This window comes from Gossypium hirsutum, chromosome D01, assembly GCF_007990345.1.
Source record: "Gossypium hirsutum isolate 1008001.06 chromosome D01, Gossypium_hirsutum_v2.1, whole genome shotgun sequence".
Taxonomy (NCBI): domain Eukaryota; kingdom Viridiplantae; phylum Streptophyta; class Magnoliopsida; order Malvales; family Malvaceae; genus Gossypium; species Gossypium hirsutum.
Genome location: NC_053437.1, coordinates 21,851,638 through 21,875,472, shown reverse-complemented (window position 1 = coordinate 21,875,472; position 23,835 = coordinate 21,851,638). Strand labels below are relative to the sequence as shown.

General features: G+C 34.2%; 1 protein-coding gene across 1 annotated transcript; it reads left to right on the top strand.

Moving 5' to 3' along the window:
• The first annotated feature begins 737 nt into the window (after positions 1-737).
• LOC107921673 (uncharacterized) lies at positions 738-1,477 on the top strand. The gene is made up of 2 exons (XM_016851499.1): positions 738-1,134; positions 1,257-1,477. The coding sequence occupies exons 1-2, from the start codon at positions 738-740 to the stop codon at positions 1,475-1,477; spliced, it is 618 nt and encodes a 205-aa protein (XP_016706988.1).
• The last annotated feature ends 22,358 nt before the right edge of the window (positions 1,478-23,835 follow it).

Below are 23,835 nucleotides of genomic sequence, written 5' to 3'. Positions count from 1 at the left end.
CCGAATAGGTTAGCTTGGATTATTTCAAGAACATATTCCAGGGTAAGTATGTAGAGGCGAGTTATGTTGAGGCTCGCCAACGCGAGTTTATGAGCCTAATTTAGGGCAACCCATCTGTGGCTAAATATGAAGCTGAGTTTCTACGACTGATTAGGGATACGCAGACTTTGGTAGCGTCTGACTACGACAAGTATGTGCGATTTCAAGAGGGATTAAGATATGATAGCTCCTCAGAGGGAGCGGGTTTTTGAGGTCCTAGTTGACAAAACAAAGATAGTGGAAGAAGTGAAGCGCACTAAGTGCGAGTGGCGTGATTTTGAGAAGATCAGAATAAGATTAAGAGGGATTTGGGTCCCTCTGGTTATGGTTAACGCCCTAAGAAGCGAGCGAGGTTTGATAGGCTTTCGAGAGTCGAGGCATCAACTGTAGTTACTGCGATTCAACTGTGTAATGATTTCGGGAAGCGCCATTCGGGAGAGTGCTGGAGGAAGTTAGGAGCATGCCTTCGTTACAGGTCGATGGAGCATCGAGTTAGGGATTGCACTCGTCGACCAGATTCAGTACCAGCTACGACACAGACTTCGGCTTCAAATTCTGTTTGGCTTCTGAGAGAGGTTCAGCAACCATTCAAAGGTCGTGGTACTGGTAGGGGCGGTAATGGATTGGAAAGAGAACAAATAGCACCAGGTAAAGGTATAGGTCAGGCTGAGGGTCGTTAGCCGATATTGGTTTATGCGATGCGACGCCGTGACGGGAGCGATGATGCTGATGTCATTACAGGTACCTTCTTTGTTCATTCTGTTTTGTATTATGGTCTCATTGATATTGGCTATACTAATTCGTACATTGCTAGTGATGTTTCTATAAATCTGAGTTTAACCGCTGAGAATATTGCTAGAGAGTTTTCTGTGATTAGTCCTTTGGGTCAGTCAATTCGAGTTGATAGGGTATACAAATGGGTACCCCTAGAGCTCCAGGGTATAGTATTCCAAGCCAATTTAATGGAATTGCCCTTTAGTGAGTTTGATTTGATTTTGGGAATGGATTTGCTCATTGCATATCGAGTCAGTCTAAATTGTGAAACCAAGAAAGTTACCCTAAGATTGAATGAGAATGACGAGGTGGTTATGGTTGGTGAGCGTCGAGATTACCTCTCTAATGTAATCTTTCTCTTGTAGCAGACAAGATAGTTTGAAAGGGGTGCGAGACATACCTTGCTTACATATCCGATTCTATTCTTGCAAAAATTTTGGTAGGAGATATCAGCACCGTGAGGGAGTTCCCAGACGTCTTTCCCGAGGAATTGCCCGGAGTACCTCCGGATAGAGAGGTAGAGTTTGGAATTGATCTGTTACCAGGTAATGCTCCAGTGTCCAATGCGCCTTATCGCATGACATCGAAAGAGTTGGCCGAGTTAAAAGTGCAGCTTCAGGAACTCATTGATAAAGGATTTATTCGACCGAGTGTGTCTCCGTGAGGGGCACAGTTGTTGTTTGTTAAGAAGAAAGACGGGTTGATGAGGATATGCATAGATTACCGGTAGTTAAACAAGTTAACAATCAACAATAAGTACCTGTTACCGAGGATTGACGCCTTGTTCGACTTGTTTTGAGGAGCATTTGTTTTCTCCAAAATCGATCTACGCTCTGGTTACCCTTAGCTTAAGGTCAAAGAGACTGATGTGTACAAAACTACCTTTAGGACTCGTTACGGACATTACGAGTTCCTGGTAATGCCTTTTAGTTTAACGAATTCCCCAATGGCATTTATGGATTTAATGAATCGAATGTTCCAAGCGTACTTAGATCAATTTGTAGTGGTTTTTATCGATCATATCCTGATCTACTCTAAAACTGAAGCTGAGCATGATGATCATTTTCACATTGTACTTTAGATACTTCGAGAAAAATAGTTGTATGCCAAGTTCAGTAAGTGCGAGTTTTGGTTACAGGAAGTCACTTTTCTGGGTCATGTAGTGACGGTGGAGGGGATCCGAGTTGATCCCAAAAAGGTAGAAGCTATTGTTGAGTGGAAACAACCGAAAATGTTTTTGAGCTTCATAGCTTCTTGGGTTGAACCGGTTACTACTAAAGGGTTGTCGAAGGATTTTCTCTAATTGCGTCACCTCTGACGAAATTGTTGCGTAAGAATTCTCCATCCTTGTGGTCTGAGTCACAATAGTCTAGTTTCGATAAACTCAAGTCCGTTCTGACACAAGCTCTTGTCTTAGTTCAACCAGAATCAGGTCGAGAGTTTGTGGTGTACAGTGATGCTTCACATTTTGGGTTAGGGTGTGTGCTTATGCAAGACAGTAAAGTGGTCACTTATGCGTCCCGACAGCTTAAGACACACGAGGGTAATTACCCTAAGTATGATCTTGAGCTAGTTATGGTTGTGTTTTCTCTGAAAATATAGAGACACTATCTGTGTGGTGAAATGTGTATTATTTATATCAATCACACGAGTCTCAATTATTTGCTAACCCAAAAATAATTAAATCTTCGGCCGCACTGATGGGTTAAGTTACTTAAAGATTACGATTGCACAATAAAGTACCATCCGAGTAAGGCTAATGTGGTAGTTGATGCCCTTAGTCGTAGAGCGATGACTGATCCGAGAGCAATGTTAGCTCGTCTTAGTTTGGTCGAGGATGGAGTGCTATTGGTTGAATTACAATTAAAACTGATTTGGGTAGAGCAGATTAGAGTTAAACAGTTGAGCTATGAGTCCTTAGTTCTGTGTCTGTAGCATGTTGATTCAAACAACACTTTCAATTTTAGCTTGAATAGTGATAACGTGTTATGCTTTAAAGGTCGAATTTGTGTACCTAATGACAGAGAGTTGAGGTGTTCGATCCTTCAGGAGGGGCATAGTAGTCCCTATGCTATGCATCCTGGTGGGAACAAAATGTATCGGGTTCTCCGAGAACTCTACTGGTGGCCTGGACTGAAATGGGAGGTAGTTTCTTTTGTGTCCCACTGTTTGACGTACGAAAAGGTTAATGCGGAACATCAGTTGCCATCCAAGTTACTTCAACTAGTTAAAATTCCTCAGTGGAAGTGAGAGTAGATAATGATGGATTTTGTTAGTAGGTTTCCTTGAACCCCTACTAAGAAAGATTCGATTTGGGTCATCGTTGATCAATTGACCAAATCAGCCCATTTCATACCCATTCAGACAAATTACTTATTACAGAAGTTGGCTAAATTGTATATCGCCGAAATTGTGAGAATACATAGAATTCCGGTCTCGATCATCTCTGACAGAGATCAGCGATTTACGTCTTGGTTCTTAAAGAAACTCCATGAGGCCTTAGGCACCCGACTTAATTTTAGCACTGCATATCACCCTCACACAGAAGGATAGTCGGAGCGGGTTATTAAGATCCTGGAGGATATGTTTCGGGGTTGTGTGATAGATTTCAGGGGTAGTTAGGAGGAGTACCTACCGTTGGCGGAGTTTGTATACAATAATAGCTTCTAGTCTAGTATTCAGATGGCACCATACGAAGCTTTGTATAGCCGTAGGTGTCGTACTCCATTATGTTGGACAGAAATAAGTGAAGGTCGGATTTTCGGTCCTGAGTCAGTTTCTGAAACTGAAAACACTATGAGAGTAATTCAGGACTGTCTGAAAGCCGCATTTGATCGGCAAAAGTCCTATACAGATTTAAAAAGAAAAGACATCAAGTTTTCTTTTGGTGATCAAGTTTGCTTGACAATATCACCGTGGAAAAAGGTCATCCGTTTTGGACGCAAGGGCAAGTTAAGCCCAAGGTTCATTGGGTCTTACCGTATCTTAAAGTGTGTTAGACCCGTTGCATACCAGTTAGAATTACCCCCGGAGTTGGATAGGATTGAATATGTGTTTCATGTCTCGATACTAAGATGATATCGGTCGGATACATCACATATTGTTACTGTCGACGAGATCAAATTGCAACTGGACTTAACATTCAAAGAGGAACCTGTCCAGATCTTGAAACTTGATGTTCAGATGCTAAGGAAGAAAAATATTCCTCTAGTGAAAGTCCTACGGCGGAACCACGATACTGAGTACTGAGGAAGCCACATGGGAACCGAAAGAATGAATCCGATGACTGTATCTGTATATGTTTGACTTAGGTAAAATTTCGAGGCCGAAATTTCTTTTAGGGGGAGAGAGTTGTAACGCCCCAAAAATTTAAGAGTTTAATTGTGAGAATCTACAGTAATTAAATTCTGGTATATCTGGTTTTGTGCTCTACTTTTGTGCTTAAGGTCTGAAGTTCGAGTTGCATTCTTAAAATTTTTGTTGTTAAAAAAATTAATTCATAATCATACGTTACCTAGTTAAGTTCAATTCAGTGTGACACTGTGTCAAGAATGAGCCTGCTGGTTCACTGGTTAAGCATCTTTTTGTATTTTGGTAGGTTCCGTGTTCGAGTCCCGAAGGTTTCCAATAAGGAAATTTTTTTCAAATGCTAGAAATTTGCTTGGAAGTTAGGAAATTAAATAACGATAGTTCCTTCTTCCTTATTTTTATTTCTTTTTCCTCGTCATTTCTATCTTCTATCTTCTTTTTCATTTTATTTATTGTGCTAATCGGAGTCGTGGGGGAATACGGGATTAGCGAAAATTCTGTTGTTAGTCGTTAGTCAGAAGGCTATCGGGTAAGTAACTGTCAATGTGTGAGTTTCCGCGATGTTTCTTCATTTTGTAACTTTCTTTGAACAGAGTATTTTTTTGTGAGTTGCGAGAACCTCTGATTAAGGATCATTTTTCCCCAATAGGCGAGAATATTAACAGCAAGGAATAGCAACACGAAAATTTTTGTAATTGTCGCTGAAGTTTCGGTAAGGTTGTGTCGCTTGAAGGTTTCATATCGAAACTTTCGACATAGGCATTAAATGGGTAATTAGGGAAATCTGTTGATTAAATGGCTAAATTGTGTTACTGAATGATTGTTTTGGCTTTGAGGATCCTTTGCTTTGTTGTTACTTCGAAATCTCTTCAGGTGCGTACTAGAAAGCTTAATTTCTGCAAGTTTTAGTCGCCAAAAATGCTGGCTGTTAACGCCAGACGGCCAGGAACACGGGTGTGTCCCCAAGCCATGTGGTTGGCCGTGTAACTCCCTCTTCATCAATTTGGGCCTACACGAGCAACGTACATGGCCGTGTGTCTAGGTCGTGTGTGGCCATATTAGTGTAGAGTTCACACGGCTAGGGAGAGGGGTGTGTGCCTAGGCTGTGTAACTCATTGTTTGTGGTACAAGACCACACGACCAAGGACATGGGCGTGTACCCAGGCTGTGTGAGTCACACAGGCAGGGACACGGGTCTGTGTCTAGGCCGTGTAACTCATAGTTTATGCTTCGAAACCAAACGGGCAAGGCATATGGGCATGTGACCTAGTCGTGTGGCATGTTATTGGGGCCCGAACCTATTTTCGAGGTCGAATGTAACATCTCAGAATAGGGCGTAAATGGAACACTGGTTACAAAACCATGAATCTAAGATAGAAATGTTTATTGTGGTTAATTTTTATGATTTACCGATTGATTGGATGCATGTGTTAGAATACCGATAAGAAATTTCAGCGATTGCATGTCTGAATTGAATATTAGGGTTTAATTGCAAAAGTGGGTAAATATGAGCTTTAGATGATAAAGGATTTAATAGAAGTGCATAATTGAAGTAGAGGTTCTTTAAATGGTAATTAGACCATTAAATTTTCATGGACAAAAATGGGCATGCATAGATAAAAATAACTAAAGTTTTAATGAAGGGCATTTTAGTCATTTGGTAATAAAAAGAATTAAAAAGGAAAAAGATGGCAAAATGTGCTCATCTTCTCCATAAGGCCCGAAACTTCAAAGGACTCCATAGCTAGGGTTTCTTCATATTCTCAAGCTCATAGTAAGTGCATCCAAGCCCTGTTTTTAATGTTTTTTACTTTTTGAAGTCCTCGTAGCTCGATTTAGCTAATTCTACCATTAATTCATGTTAGAGTTCATATTTGGAAAAATACCCATAGGTGAAATGTGTTTATTTTGATGTTTTATGGTAGAATATTAAGCTTGAAATTATGTTAAACAACTTTTGCTAGGCGATTTTAAGTGAAAACGAGTAAAACAACATAATCGGTAAAAATACCTAATGTTCATAAGTAAATGTTAGAGTGGGAATTTGATGTTGCCATAGAGGGGAAAGATGTTCAGCATGTCATAAAACATAAGAATAAGGGATGAAGTGTAATTTCTGAGGTTTAGGGCAAAAGTGTAAATATGCAAAAGTTTAGGGGCAAAATCGTATTTTTTCCAAAGTTTGAGTCAAGGACTATTTTGATGAATGTGAGTATTAAATAAGATAAATTTGCTATTATAGATCAAGAGGAACGAAATGCGGAGATAGACCGGGGAAAGAAAAAGGTTGAGGACTAAGTTGCTAGATTTGATCGTATTTTGTACTGAGGTAAGTTTACGGTAAATAAATGCAATATTTCAATAATTATTATTAATGTTGTTATTTTCCAGAAATGATGTACTTATTTCATGAAATTATTTAAGGTTGACTCAAGTATGAAATGATAGAGAATCAATGTTAAAAAGTCTCGTTGAAACATTAGAAATGTATCGGATACAAATGTCATGACATTAGGGGGATGAGACCCCATGTAAGACCATGTTTGGGACATGGCATTGACATTATTGAGGTTATGAAAGGTCCCACATAGGACCATGTCTGGGACATGGCGTTGGTACCGAGATGAGAGGTCCCCCGTAAGACCATGTCTTGGACATGGCATGGGCACCGATACGAAAACTCTCATGTAAGACCATATCTGGGATATGACATTTGCAGTACAAGAAACATCCCATGTAAGACCATGTCTGAGACATGGCTTTGACATGTTATTATCAAACAGGAGACTCGAGTATCCTTAGTATTCTGACTGGTTCAACGGGCTAGTAAATAGACTATGTTACATGAAAGTTCAGGTAAAAGCATAATAAATAGGTTCAGGTGAGTTATGAGGGTTAAGAATATCTTAGTTATCAGTTGAGAAAGAAATTTTAGCAATGGAGGAGTAAGTTATAATCATGAGTTATTTAAGTAAGCAAGTAAGTAAACAAGTAAGAGAGTAAGTAAATAAGAAAGTAAAGATCATGATACTTGATGATAATTTATGAGTGTAATTATTTATAATAAATGTTGTTATTTATTTTCTTGTAAACTTACTAAGCTTTACGCTTACTCCCTTTATTTTCCTTTTTATAGTATCGCAAGGCCAATTCAAGGATCATAAGGACGTCGGAGATTGTTTCACACTATCAACAGATCATCTCGGTATTTTGTGATTCAAAATGTTTTAAGTTATGGCATGTATACGGACTTAGTCATTTTGTGTGTGTGTCCTTTTGATATGGCTAATAAATAGCATGTAAATACTCGATAGTAATTAGCTATTGAAATGGCTATTAGGAACATGTTTTGGTGTTATGTATGCCTAAATGATAGTTGATACAAAGAAATTATAAAAGAGTAAAAATTTTCAATGGAACAGTTTTTGGCCAACAACATTGATGTGATTTTGAAAAATCACCAAGGATAGTAGGAATGTAATTAGAGAGTGAATGAGATATAGAATTAAATCTTATCGAGTCTATTTTCATATGAAAGAAATGGTGTAGGCAAAAAACTTTTATATTTTGTAATATTTCAATTTTAGTGGGACAGGGTTAGAATGATTTTTAAAGTCCCCTATTCTGACTTTAGAAAATCATTAAAAATTGTACAGAAAGAATTATGAGTTATAATTTATATTTCTAGATTCCTTAGTGAGTTTATTTTCAAAAGAAACAAACAAGAACATTATACGAATTTTGTACAATGAGATAATTGATTTGTAGTGAATAGGGGTCAGAACTGTCAGACAGTGAAATAGGGAAGAATTTAACGAATAAACTGTACTATTTGGCTAACCCAAAAATTTTGAAAATTTTATGATAAGAAGATATATGAGTATAGTTTTAGGGAAAATTTACGGATATAAATTTTGAGTTTCGTAACTTGAGTTATAATTAAATTAGTGACTGTTATGCAAGTGGATAGTTTTATTTGAATAGTGAAATAATTTATTTTGATTTGTTTAAATATTCAGAAAATTTTTAATGTTCCCGGTTTGGACCCGAACTATTTCCGTTGCATGTTTTAGGGTCTCGAGGGTCCTGTTTAGGGATATACTGAATGAATGTGAGCAAATAATTTTTTTTAAAAGTAAATTTTTATGCTCGGAACTAGTAAGTTAAGTAACACCTCGTGTTTGACTCCGGCAACGGTCTCGGGTAAGGTGTGTTACACCAAAAATGTTACTTAACACCGATACTGGCCTCTTCAATGTACGAATGATTGAATTTGATTATATGAGAACTGTTTGATATTCTAAGATTGATTTGTGAGCAACTTAATTATACGTACACTATAATGCTTATTCTAATGTTGAACTGTCTTATTTGATTGTGAAATGAATTAGAATGACTGAATACATGATACGGGTATTTGTGTTCTGCATCGGCATGGGTTGGAATATTGTGAAGGAGGAAGAAATCTATTCTGAAATCGTGGCTACTCCACAATGAGTATAAATCTGATTCTGGCGCTTGTGGCATACTAAGCTAGCAACTAAGCTACGTTTTTGTAAAAGTGTCAACAAACAATTTAAGATGTGTAGGGTTGGTTGGCATTGAATGTACTTAATGGTGTGTTGGGATGGCCGAAGATGGTGTGTAGTGGACGGGGACAGGAATATTGCATCTGAATCTGACCTGTATTGTATATGAATTGAAATTGCATATATATATGTAGTTGATCTGCTCTGAATCTGAACTGAAATTACTTCTGTATCGAACCGAATCTCTGAATTTGAAACTACTTTATAAATGAGCATTAATTGAATAAATTTATTTTACACACTGAGTTCACAACTCATTCTGTTATTGCTTGGATTTCAGGTGGTTCGCAGACTTGAACGGGTCAGTGCCGCGGGAGTTCAGTCAAACTATTAGATTTCTTTAAAATATTTCGATAGGAGTTTCGTTAAACTATAATAGTATGACTTTGGAAGATTATATACTTAACTAATCATTGTGTTGAATTTATGTGAATCATGGTTTTGTATTATTGTGTCTTGCGTAGTATTTGAGTATTCATAATGTAACTCTCTAAACATGGACTGGACGTCTAGGCTGGGTCTAGGGTGTTACACCAAATATTCATCCATCCTATGTCTAACCAATATGCTACCAAAAGACACCACAATTCACACAGCAATTCAATACATTCAAGGCCACTAAAAATTTCAAGTACATATACCAACATCATCTCTTTCGTCTTTTAATAACTTAAATAATTCCTTATACGTAAATATTCGATTTAAAGTTTAATCACTTATTAAACCAAATGAAACAAATGACTTTATTATGGCATAAAACATTACTAATACACGTATTTAAAACTCAATTCAACTTTTAACGACATAATAAACTTCAATCCATTAATTTAATACCCATAAATTCTTATTTACATACCTAACTATAGAACATTGATATAATAGCCATTCCCTTCCTATCCTTTTCAACCTTTCCATTGTTTCGGGGATGCCATGCTATCTTTCAACCAAGGCCTTACACAATCCCGAAATGATGTCATAGTATCTTTCAACCTTGGTCTTTCCTTTTCAAATTTAGTGCCATGATATCTTTCAATCATGGTATTTTTCTTTTCGATTATAATACCATGATTTCTTTCAATAATGGTCTTTTCCTTTTCTCAAACAATGATTCCAATCATTATTTAATAGTTATGTACATATAATAATTAATTCACATTTATAAATCACATGAATTAATTAAATTTAAATAAATGAACCAAAACAGTTGTAAAATCAAAGCCAAAGACTAGACCGATAGTTTAGCTTTTCCACGATTTAAATCCGATTGGCCCTTTTCTTAATCTAAATAATAGTTTTTATTCAATTAAATAACTCAAATATAAAAAATAATGAAATTCATATATTTTCCCCTTAATCGTTATTCTACACTTTTACCCTAAACTTTTACTTTTTATTCAATTTAGTCCCTCAACCCAAAACTTCCAAATTAACCACATTTAATTCCAATTCATGATAGCTGAACTTCCAAATACAACCCATATTTAACAAATTTTCACAAAAATTTCATAATAATTTTACTATTTTAACAACTTAGTCCTTAAACTTTAAAATTAACTAAAAGCAGTTTACAAAATAGTCCTATTTAATTATCAAGCTTAATAATATATTATAAAAATTCAAGAACATCAAAATTTCATCCATGATAAGATTCTAAACATGTAACCGTTTCACAAATTAGTCCCTAGGTTACCTAGATTAAGCTACAACGATCTCAAAAACATAAAATTACAAGAAATAAATTAAAATCGATTTACCAATTTGAAGCACAAGCTTTTCCGTAAGCTTGGTTTTCTCTCTAATGGAGAAACAAGTGAAAAAAGAGAGAAGGAAAGATGATGACGACCTTTTTCTTTTCCTTTTGTTTTTATGTACTTACATTTTAACTTAATTATTAACTTAATTTTAACATATATTTTATTTAACTTAATTTTTTTTCTATTTACTAAGCCATTACCGTCCACCAACATTAAAAGATGGCTAATTGCCATATCAAACCTTTAACAATTACTATTTAATCATTTAGCTATTAAAATTCAATAGCGATTAACTTTTACGTCTTTTACAATTTAATCATTTTCCTTATTTAACTATCAGTTCACCAAAATTTCTAAACCAAATTTCAATACACCTATTTAATTACTTCATAAATATTTAATAAAAATATTTACGAACTCGGTTTACGAAAATTAGGTCCCAATAATCATTTTCCAAAACCACTTGAACTTAACTATTTGTTCACTTAGTAAAAATAATAAAATCAAACTTCAATATATTGCTATAATTGACTTGTAAATATTTAAATAATAATATTTACGGATTTACTTGTTTGACTTGTGGCTTTGAAACAATCATTTCCAAAACCACTGAAAAAAGGGCTGTTACAACTGTCCCTTTTAGAAAATTTCATCCTCAAAATTTCTCACATAAAAATTGTTTTGGTTATTGAGTCCTAAAAGACTCTTCGATTTTTCCAAGTCAAATCTGTCCCAACTAGCTTGTTCTCGCTTCATTCTGACTAGTATAATAGGGCTCTACATTTTCGTGCATAAAAAGCTTCGAACGATATCATTTAATACAGGGCTGATAGCTGTTATCATAAACAGATTCAACCTGCTGTAAACATTTTCCAAATTGCCCTTGAAATTGATGATATAAAACTATAATATGTCTTCCAGAATCTAATATACCCGATCAGACAGTCTGTTTGTTTGTGCCATAACTTCGTGAAATTTAATTTAGAATCTCGAGGTAATTATTAGATACATGATAGATGTGAACGCCTTCGGACGTACTAACATCTAGAGTGCGAATACTGCAGTAAAAGATATGGATATATGAGGTGGTATCCACAAGTATACGGGTCCAGTTGTAATATAGTTACAACGGAGTAGGTGAGTACCCCGAGGATCACACCGAAGGGAGGCGAGTGCTAGATCATTTTAACCTAAATACTGAAAGATCTAATTAGTACTTTAATTTAATTATAATACAAAAGTAAAATAAAAGGAGTTTTTAAGATTTTTACAGTAATAAAATAAAATAACATAACAAAATATAATTGAAGAGACCAAAAACTAGAATAAATCAAATCTAATTATGGGTGATTAGCTCACTTTGGTAGTCCCCATCAACTATTGGTTCGGATTCCTCGTCAATCAACTAGTCGCTATCAAAGTAAGATCTTCCGATCTTCCACTCAAATAATGAGTCAATAAGGACTACTTATCTTTCAACCTCACAGTCTAGACTGGTTTGGGGTAAAGGTGTTCACGGATAGACCATACCAATTTTGGGTTAATTCCCACCTTGATGACTTTCTACGGTCGTCAGGCCTAGGGTTAGGTTATTCCTTTCCCAAAAAGCTAATCTGTTGAGTAACCCTATAAAACAATTAACAATCATGCCTCCACTAGCTAATCCCCCATAGAGGGATTAGTTCCTCATGGTTTTCATAAACAATATTTGGTGTAAAGAAAGAACGTGGTAAATGAATTGAAGTGTAGAGTTTCATCTTATTTGTATTAAAGATGAATATAAATCCACAGAGTTTGATTGTCTTCATAAATCAGATCTCTCGAGATAAAGCAAGAGCAACTTGAAAGTAAATCTAAAAACCTAAAAGAAAGAAACTCTAAACTGGAATTAAAAGTAGAAAACTATATTAAGGAATTGGTCTCTATAACATGTGAGAAATGAGCCTATTTATAGATTTCAAGTGGCTATCATCCTTAACCCTAAGTTAACTTAAGTTCTCGAACATTAAGTTTGATTGTGTAGACCAAAATACCCCTTGGCTCGTGTTAGTTTCAGTCCAGAATTGATGTCGTGACACACTAGGACCTTGTGACGATAAAGGAGTTAGTATACTTCTCTTGGGATATCTTCAGGGTCATGTCGCGACACCCTCAGTCTGTGTCGCGACAACGAAGGCAGTTTCATGATTTCTCTATTTTGCTCCCTATGTTTCAACGTTGATCATTCTGTGTTGTGACATAGCGATCAACATCTGTTTATTATGCCTTCTAGTGGTCTTCTGTACACTTACATAGTCCATTAGCCCTTTTAGGCCTTATTTGGCCCCTAAGGTTAATAAAAGACTCAATTTGCACATTTTATTAACTTAATGAAAACTTACGAAAGCATAACTAAAACCTAATGGAAATGTTAGCTTTCAAGCTCTTAAAGTGTGGAAATTAGTTTAATATACTACACCAAATTATGACAGATCAACATGCAACTCAACTAGCTTTTCAAGTAAATAATCCATTCTGACTAGAATAAAATGAGTCAATTTCATGAATCCGACAATTACAATTCAGATAAAGTCTTTCTTCCTTGGAAACAAAAGTAATCCAGATATGAAATCTATCTACTAGCAATTTTGTCTTTAGTCACTACACATTTTGTCATTACCTCATTTAAATAAATAAAAAAATCACTGTTAGGAACCTCGTATAAGATGTCTTATATAATTTTTCAGAATAGTTCATCACACAAATTTGCTTTCGAAAATAGAGACTATCGTCTCAATCAATTCTAAAATTGGTAATTAGATCATTCTAAATCTATTCTCGTTCAGCTAACATATTTGAATTTTACTTTATAACTCACAAGTTCACTAAAGAATTAACAGTTTAACTCACTATTTTGTAAAATGGAACCAACACCATTTCAGATCATCTGAGTGAAGCATTATTTTAAATAATGAATTCCTTCTTGGATTTACACTGAATCAGTACCAGAGCTTCTGTCAATAAAGTTTTAACTAGTCAAATCTCTACTGGCACTTAACTAGTCAAACAAATTCAATGTGTTCCTATAATAGCTTCATCATCGGTAATATAATTATCGAGTTAAAGTCAATTACCAGTGACAAACCTTCTTCTTTTAATAGTGACACAACTCATCTTAGTAAATCTTCAGGAAGACTTAACATTTCATCTAAAACTCTCTATGTATTTTCTAACTAGTTCTTAGCTCTGGCCGAATCATCCTTATTTTACCGCTAAACTCTTCGATTTTGCACTTTCAGACTTTATCAAAAGAAATCCTGTAAATATTCTATTATATAGCACTTCGAGGCCGGGTGGGTGGAGGCCGTAGAGTAACAAATTTGATTCTCATAAATGCATTAAATATATCATTCATTTTTAATAAAAGTACTGTGAACCTTTTCTCTAAACTTTTTGAATTTTAGCATATTATGAGCAGCCCCTTGATCGGAGGCTTGAGCATTGCTCTCAACTTCATCGAAATTAGCTCAGTTGGAAGATACCTTTTATTTATGTAAAAAACAAAATCCACATGAGTCAGGAGACATCACACTATCAGAGGTTATAAAATGACATGTAATTCTAGACTCTATACATGCTATGTTTGGTCCAAGAACCGACTAAATCATAGCTCTGATACCACTAAATGTAACACCCTTAACCCGTTTTTGTCACTAGATTAGGATTACAGAGCATTATAGACCAAATCATATCAAATAATGACCTTTAGAAATAATTAATCAATTTAAACTATAACATTCAAACTAATATTTGTTCATGGCATAAACATGGATACGAACCTTAATTCGAGCATACGAGGTCATAAAAAATAGGTCGGGAACATTTAGGGACTAATTTCAAATAAAATAGGAAAGATTGGAAAAAAATTGGGAAACAGGGGTCATACGGTCGTGTGACATAGCCCAGGCTATGTGAATATTCGAGGTAAGTTCACACGGTCGTGTCGTAGGCCGTGTCCCAAACTGTGTGTGCATTCAAAATTTAGTTGCATGATTGTGTCGCAGACCATGTAACTCTCTGAGACTGTGTGGTTCATCCTGCACCTAAAATTTAAATGACATATGGCCGTGTGAAAACCTGTATCCCAGGCCATATGCTTCATAAATTGCCCCTAAAACAACCCAAATCAAACATTATTTCTTGTACACCAAGACACACCATAACTATATTATTTTACATGGTTAGAAACACAATCAAAGCACCAAGAACATGCCAAATATTCATCCATCCTAAGTCTAACCAATATGCCACCAAAAGACACCAATTTTCACACACCAATTTAATACATTCAAAGCCACTCAACATTTCAAGTACATGTAACAACTCGATTTAGGGCTTAGACGAAATAGTGGTTTCGAGACCAAAAATTCGAAGAAGAAAAATTTATTTTTACTATATTTTTATGGTCTAAAATTTCACGAAAAGATTTTGTGAAAATTTCATTCGAAAATTTTGACGTTTGGGCACTCAATTTAGTCAAAAGGACTAAAATGTAAAAAGTGCAAAAGTTGAGTTTTATTTGTTAAAGATATTTAATTGTTATGGAATAATAAATTAGGCGTCCTTATGTTGTAATTAGACCATTAGTTAGTGATGGACAAAAATGGACAAGAAATAAATGGAATAAGATTTTTTTAAGTAAGGGCATTTTGGTCATTTAGTAAATAAATAAAATTAAAATGGAAAAAATATGTAAAAAAATGGCGTTATCATATTTGCTTGCTGCTGAAACTTGAAGGACTCCATAGCGAGGGTTTTGGCCACTTTCAAGCTTGATTGTAAGTGCATTTTAGCCCCGTTTTTAATGTTCTTTTCATTTTTGAGATTCTCGTACCTCGATTTATCTATTTCTACTGTTATTTTGAGCTAGGGTTGAAAATCACCCATGTGTGAAATGTATGTATTTTGATGTTTTATGGAAGAATATGAAGCTAGAATTTATGTTAAACAACTTTTGCTAGTCGATTTTAAGTGAAACCGAGCTAAATAACATAATCGGTAAAAATATTTAATGTTCATAAGTAAGAGTTAGAGTGAGAATTTGATGTTGCCATAGAAGAGAAAAGTGTTCAGCCTGTTATAAAACATAAGAATAAGAAATAAAATTTAATTTTCGAACTTTGGGGCAAAAAAATGTAAATATGAAAAAGTTTAGGGACAAAATTGTAAATTTGTCAAAAGTTGAGTCGAGGATTATTTTGATAAATATGAATATTTAACAAGCTAAATTTGCTAGTATAGATCAAGAAATACGTGGAATCAACCTCGATAAGGGAAAGGAAAAGATTGTGGATTGAATTGCAAAATTCTTATATTTTGCACCGAGGTAAGTAATATGTAATTAATAAATTGTTTATAACTATTACTAATATTTTGTTATAATATATGAGAAATGGTTGAATATGAAATAGTTATAAAACAATTAGAAATTTACAATTTATAGTTGAATCGATTAAAATATGCTTGAATTGTGGATATATCATTGACAAGTCATAAGTGAGGTAGTTGAAATGAATTCTTAAATTTGTTATGGGATTGGACTAAAATATTGAAATTGTGATTTGTGTACGGATAAATTGTAAATCCTTGAAAGGTAAGAATCTCTTTGGGACTGTCAAAATAAGAGAGGCTTGAATAAAGTACCTATAAACACGTGTGTAGTACTAAGTGCAGACTACTACGTGTATCGATAGATAATGGTCACATGTGTAGTACTATGTGCAGGCTACTACGTGAACCGAAAAGTTTGATCACGTGTGTAGTACTATGTGAAGGCTACTACGTGTATCGAATGATAATAATTACATGGGTGGTACTATGTGCAAACCACCGAATATTCGCTATTATACCGACGTGTTCAACTGGATATGAGTATTGATAAACAAATATGAGTATGTGATTGAAGTGTGAAAATTTGCTGAAGAGTAACTGGAGTGATGAAGTTTCGTACCGTGCTTACAAAATAAATTGTTGTAATGTTATGTAAATGAGTGAAATTGAAACAGAACAGATTCGAACAGTGGAAGTGATGTTAGTTTGAAAAATCACCAAAAATTGTAGAAATTGAGTTATTGGTTGAATGAGATATGAAATTAAAGCTTCATGAGTCTACTTTCTTATAAAGAAGCAGACCAAGCAAAAGAGTTGTATATTTTGAGATAATTGAATTTGAGTGAGGTAGGGTTGGATTGATTTCGGAATCCCCTATTCTGACTTGGAAAAATCATTAAAAATTTTTAAAAAATAATTATGAGATATAATTTATATGCTTAGAATCCTTAATAAGTCTATTCTCAAAAGAAATAAACAAAAATATCATTCGAATTCTGTACAGTGAGATAATTCATTTTTAGTGAAGAGAGATTAGAGATGTTCAACGATGAAATAGGGGTGAATTTAAAGAATAAACTGTACTAATTGGCCAAGTCAAAAATTCTAAAAATTTTATTATAAGACGATATATGAGTCGAGTTTTAGGAAAAATTTACAGAATTTAATTTGGAGTTCCGTAACTCCAGATAAAAATAATTTAGTAACTGCGATGCAGAAAAAGAGTTTGCTGGAATTTGAATAAATATCAAATTTATGGTTGATGAAAATTATGTTATCTATGGAAACATGTTTTAAATTTGTTTATCAATTACATACATACTTACTAAGCTATATGCTTACTTCTCTTTCTTTTTTCTTGTTTTATAGTGTTATAAATCATCTCAAAATTCGGACAGAGTTGGGGATCATCCACACTATCTATATCTTTTGGTGTTTTGAAACCCATATTTTTGAATTATGGCATGTATAGAAGACTTAATGTTAATGTGATGTATATATATACTAATTACTACTTAGCTTAAGATGTTAATGTATATTAATTGATAGGTTTTTTTTAAAAAAAATGCTAGCGAGGTTACTTTGAATGTCGTGAATGATTTAATTATGTTTAAGTATATAACTATATTAGTTAAAATATTGAATTGGTTTGAGATTGCGTTTTAATAATTTGCAGGAGGGATTAGACATCTGTAGAAGGGATTATGTCAAAAATTTTATAAAAAAGAAAAAAAACTCCAATTGTATGAAAATATGTATTTTATGTTTGATAATACTTTTTACCCTGTTTCGGCGATGAACACGGGTAAGAGGTGTTACATTTTAGTGGTATCAGAGCTACGGTTTTGTCGGTTCTCAGACTAAAAAAATATGTGTAAAAGTCTATCTATACGTGCCATAAATATATTGTGATAGTGTGATGATTTTGACAATTTAAAATTGTGTTTTTATATAGTAAATGGATCCCGACCGAGCTATAGCGGATGATGTAGAAAGCAATGCACCGGCTCTCGCTCAAGGGACTGCACCTGAGGAAAGTAGAATGGAACTGAAACACATAGTTAGGATAAGGCTCAAGAAGCCTTCCTTCATATGATGAATAATTGGAACACAGAGTTTATTCGAGCAAATCCGAATGTTCAACCTCTTCCACCCCCTCCTATTCCTCAACCGATTCCTGTAGCTTCACAAGGTGTTGAATTAGTAAAATTGAGTAAACCCCTAGTTGATAAAATCCAAAAAACAAGGGGCAAAAGATTTTAGGGCTAACATAGATGATGATCCCGAGAAGGCAGAATTTTGGCTTGAAAATTCTATCCGGGTATTTGATGAATTATCGTGTACTATTGAAGAATGTTTAAAATGTGCCATATCTTTACTGAAAGATTCAGCATATCGTTGGTGGAAAACATTAGTATATGTGGTTCCGAAAGAAAGGGTTACATGAGATTTCTTCCAAGAGGAATTCAGAAAGAAATACATAAGTCAACGGTTCATCGATAAAAAACGTAAGGAATTTCTCCAATTAAAGTAGGGTCGAATGTTTGTGGTAGAATATGAAAGAAAGTTTGTTAGACTTAGTAAATATGCTCAAGAGTGTGTGCCCATAGAAGCTATTATGTGTAAAAGGTTCGAAGACGGGTTAAATGAAGATATCAAAATGTTTGTTGGGATGTTGGAACTAAAAGAATTTGTGGTACTGGTTGATCGAGCTTGCAAGGCTGAAGAATTGAATAAGGAAAAGAGAAAAGCTATGATTGAGGATCGGGATGCAAGAAAAAGACCAATGAGTAAGTCATTCCAAACTCAGTCAAAGAAGTTCAAAGAAGTGAATTCTCGATCGACTGCTTCAACTGGTATTCTTACCGAGATCGTGGGAGATCATATTCGAATCTGAAAGCTCAAGCTACTTCAATAGCTAGTGTGGGTAGTGTGAAGTCTAATAAACCTGAGTGTCAATATTGTGGAAGGCAACATCCTGGTGAGTGCTGGTTAATTAGCCGAGCTTGTTCCAAGTGTGGTTCTCGACAACACTACATTAAAGATTGCCCTGAGAAAGTTGAAGAAGAAAAATTTGAGAATGTTAGATCGGGTGATACTCTTAGCATAGGTAGACCACCGAGAAATACCAGAAACAGAGCTAGCAGTAAAAATGAAATGAATGATACAGCTGTGAGACCAGAAACTAGAACACCTGCTAGAGCTTATGCTATACGTATTCGAGAGGATGCATCATCTCCCGAAGTGATTACTGGTACATTTTCTCTCTATGACACTGATGTTATTGCATTAATTGATCTCGGGTCTACTCATTCTTTTGTTTGTGTGAATTTAGTATCTAATAAGAATTTGCCTGTTGAATTTACTGAATTCGTGATTAAAGTGTCAAACCCTTTTGGCAAATATGTGTTAGTCGATAAGGTTTGCAAGAATTGCCCTTTAATGATTTAAGGTCAATGTTTTTCAGAAAATTTGATGTTGTTACCATTTGATGAGTTTGATGTTATTTTGGGGATGGATTGGTTGACTTTGCATGATGTCAAGGTGAAATGTAGATAGAATATTCTTGAATTGAAATGTGAAACTGGTGAAATTCTTCGGGTTGAAACAGATGAATCAAATAAATTGCTTATGGTGATTTCGCACATGTTTGCCCAGAAATATTTGAGAAAAGGGTGTGAAGCTTATCTTGCTTGTGTTAAACACTGAGATGACTGAGTCGAAGCTTGAATCAGTACTAGTAGTCTGTGAATTTCTGGATGTGTTTCCAGAGGAATTGCCTGGATTACCTCCAATTAGAGAAGTTGAGTTTGCTTTTGATTTGTTACCTGGGGCTGCACCGATCTCTATTGCTCCGTATAGAATGGCTCCAACCGAATTAAAAGAACTAAAATCTCAATTACAAGAGTTGACAGATAAGGGATTTGTGAGACCGAGTTTTTCTCCTTGGGGTGCTCTTGTGTTATTTGTGAAAAAGAAATATGGTTCTATGAGACTTTGTATTGACTATCGTCAGCTCAACAAAGTGACTATAAAGAACAAGTATCCGTTGCCAATAATTGATGACTTGTTTAACCAGTAAAAGGGAACAACAGTGTTTTCAAAGATTGATTTGAGATCAGGTTACATTCAATTGAGAGTTAAAGAGTCAGATGTGCCAAAAACTGCTTTCAGAATGAGATATGGACATTACGAATTTCTAGTGATGCCTTTTGGTTTAACTAATGTTATGGACTTGATGAACTGAATTTTCCGACTGTATTTGGATAAGTTTGTGGTGGTGTTCATAGATGATATTTTAATCTATTCTCGAGATGAATCCGAGCACGTCGAGCATTTGAGAACTGTGTTGAAGATTTAGAGAGAGAAGAAGTTATTTGCTAAATTTAGTAAAAGTGAGTTTTGGCTTCATGAAGTTAGATTTTTGGGACACATAGTAAAAATTCAGCAATTGTTAATTGGGAGCCGCCAAAGAATGTACCCAAGGTTAGAAGTTTTCTGGGCTTAGCCGGGTATTATAAACATTTTGTTAAAGGATTCTCAATGATTGCTTCTCCTATGACTAAGTTATTGCAAAAGAATGTCAAATTTGAATAGACTGATAAATTTCAACAAAGTTTTGAGAAATTGAAGGTGTTATTGACTAAGGCTGTAATATCCCGAAAATTACTATTGTAATACCCCGAAAATTACTATAGTAAGAAAGTAGGTATCCTTGATAGTAAAATAAGGAAATAAAGTGACAAAAAGGGAAATTTTGAGTTATGGCAACATTGGGAATTATATTATGACGTATTAATTCAAGAAAGGATTAAATCGTAAAAGTGAGAAAAGTTTTGTTGCCCAAGAGTAAATACTCGAAATTTGAGGGGTTAAAGTGTAAATACGAAAAATTTGAAGGACCAATAGTGTAAATATTTTAAGGGTAGAATAATCTAGAAACTAAGGAAAATGGATGAATTAGGACCAAATTGAAAAGGTGAATTTTGTGGGACTAAATCATAATTTTACCAAATTAAGTGATGACTCAAGGATGAAATTTTTAAAGATTATGAAGGGCAAAATGGTCAATTAGAAGAGAGAGAAATCTAGAAGGTAATGATGATGTTGGTGATATTTTAGATTAATTAATTAAATAAATATTAGTTTATTAATATTTTAATTTGATTTTTAAATGATATTTTATTATTTTATTATTATTCTATTTAGTATATATATGGAAGGAAAGATGAAGAATCTTCATCTTCTTCCATGCAACCAACGTGAGAAGAGAGGAAAGAAAGAAAGTTTTGCTTTCTTTACAATTTGGTCCTTCCACCAAAAATTTACCATTTTCACTTAGAAATCAAAAGAATTTTCATAGCTTCCAAGAGAGAAAAATAACAAGGAGACAATGGGGAGCTAGAATATCAAGTTAGATTCAAGAAATAGAAGCTGGAGGAGAGAGAAAATCAAGTTAAAGATTGAAATCAATAGCACAAGTTAAGAACATCAAGATTTCAATATATTTTTAAGTTTGATATTATTGAAAAAGCATGGAAATAATGTTATAGTAGAGTTTTATTATATAAGGTCTTATGTTCTTGATATATTAGTGAAGAAAAATAAGTGAAAGTGATGGGAAATATTATAGAGAAAAGGAATAAGAGAGTTATACACCTAGTAATCAACATTTTGCACTAAAACAGTTTTAGAGAGCAGCAGTAGTCTAAATTTGAAAAATCACCATAAATTGTGAAAATTGAATTAGAGAATGAAAAAATATGGAATTAAAGATTATTGAGCCTAGTTTTTCATAGAAGAAACGTTGTAAGAAATTAAAATGTAAATCATGAGTTATAATAAATTTTGTGAGATAAGGTCAGAATGATTTCGGGTTCCCCTATTATGACTTTGAAAAATCATAACAAATTGGATACAAATGATTAGGGGCTTAAATTTATATTTTTAAAATATTTAATGAGTCTATTTTCAATAAAAATGTACTAGAACATTATACAAATCTTGTACGAGGAGATAATTAAATTTTAGTGAAGAACGGTCAAAACTGTCAGATAGCAGAATAGGGATGCATTTAAAGAATAAACTGTACTTATTGGCTAAACCAAAAATTCTAAAAATTTTATGGTAAGAATATTTGTGAGTCTAGTTTTTGAGAAAATTTGTGTATCTTAATTCGGAGTTCTGTAGATCAAGATATAAATAATTTTGTGACAATGACTCAGGTGGACAGATTTGAATGAACAAATAAATAAATAGTGAAATTATAGATTATGTTACATATAAGCATGTTATATACATTAAGGATGTGGAATGGAGGGGAGGAGGAGGAAAATATATGATTATTCAACTAGCATGAGTTTTCATTAAAAATGGCTAATTTGCATGTTTTAGGTTCAAAGACTAAATTGAATAAAAGTAATATTTTAAGGGTAAATTTGTAAAAATGTCAAAAAGTGACCAAATTGCATGAAATGAATTGTTTTATTATTTAAATTAATAAATTGAATGAAATATTAATTTATATCAAGATTGAGTGGAAATTCGAGGAAAATAGAAAATTACCAAAATGTCACTGAATTTTGGTATTTCTGCAATTTAGCCTGGTAAGTTCGTGTAACTTGAATTATATTCTTAGATGATTGAAATATATATATTGGATTGAGAAATTGATTTGAATTGTGAACATGAGAAATTGTGAATTGAATGAAATGGAAATGAAGCTTTGAATTACATGTGTAAATATCGGGTCTCGTTGGCCCTATTTGTTATGAATATAATATTTCGAGGATATGTTGGAAAGAATTATAAAAGAATGTTAATAATTTAAAAGTTTTAATTCAGATGAAATTTTGTAACTCGGTTTAATACGTATGCAAATGCATGTCTTCTAGTAATGCCTCGTATCCTATTTCGGTGTCAAATACGAGTAAGGGGTGTTACAATGTGACATCGCCAGATTCGGTCATAACGTTTAGACCGGGTTTGGGGTGTTACAGAGGCGCCGGTGTTGGTTCAACCTGAGACAAGGAAAGAGTTTATAATTTATAGTGATGCATCGTTGAATGGTCTTCGATGTGTGCTAATGCAAGAAGGTAGAGTAATAACTTATGCTTCGAGACAGCTAAAACCACATGAGAAGAATTATTCGACGCATGACTTGGAATTAGCTGCTATCGTTTTTGCTTTAAAAACTTGGCGTCATTATTTGTATGGTGAGAAATGCCGAATCTTTACTGATCATAAAAGTTTGAAGTATCTGATGAATCAAAAGGATTTGAATTTGCGACAAGGAAGATGGCTCGAATTAATAAAAGATTATGAGTTAGTTATTGATTATCACCCAAGAAAGGCAAATGTAGTCACTGATGCTTTGAGCAGAAAATATTTGTTTGCTTTGAGAACCATGGATACGAGTTTAGCTTTTTCTGAGGATGGTTCAATTTTGGCTGAGTTGAAAGCTAGACCGTTATTTTTGCAGCAAATTTGTGAAGCTTAGAAGAATGATAGTGAATTACAAGTCAAGAGATCTCAGTGTGAATCAGATTGTGATTCAGATTTTTGAATTAGATCAAATGATTGTCTAATGTTTCGAGATAGGATATGTGTACCGAAAGATGATGAGTTGATTCAGAAAATTTTACGTGAGGCACACAATGATAGTTTATTAGTTCACCCAGGTAGTACGAAAATGTATAATGATTTGAAGAAATTGTATTGGTGGCCGGGCATGAAAAAGGATATTTCTGAATTTGTATCAAGAGTTTGATTTGTCAACAAGTAAAAGCTGAACATCAAGTACCTTCGGGTCTACTTCAACCATTAATGATTCCTAAGTGAAAATGGGACAGAATCACGATGGATTTTGTGACGAGTGTGCCTCTGACTCCTAGGAAGAAAGCTACTATTTGGGTAATCGTTGAGAGATTGTCGAAATCAGCCCATTTTATACTGGTACGCATAGATTACTCACTTGACAAGTTGGCGGAGTTTATGTTGCT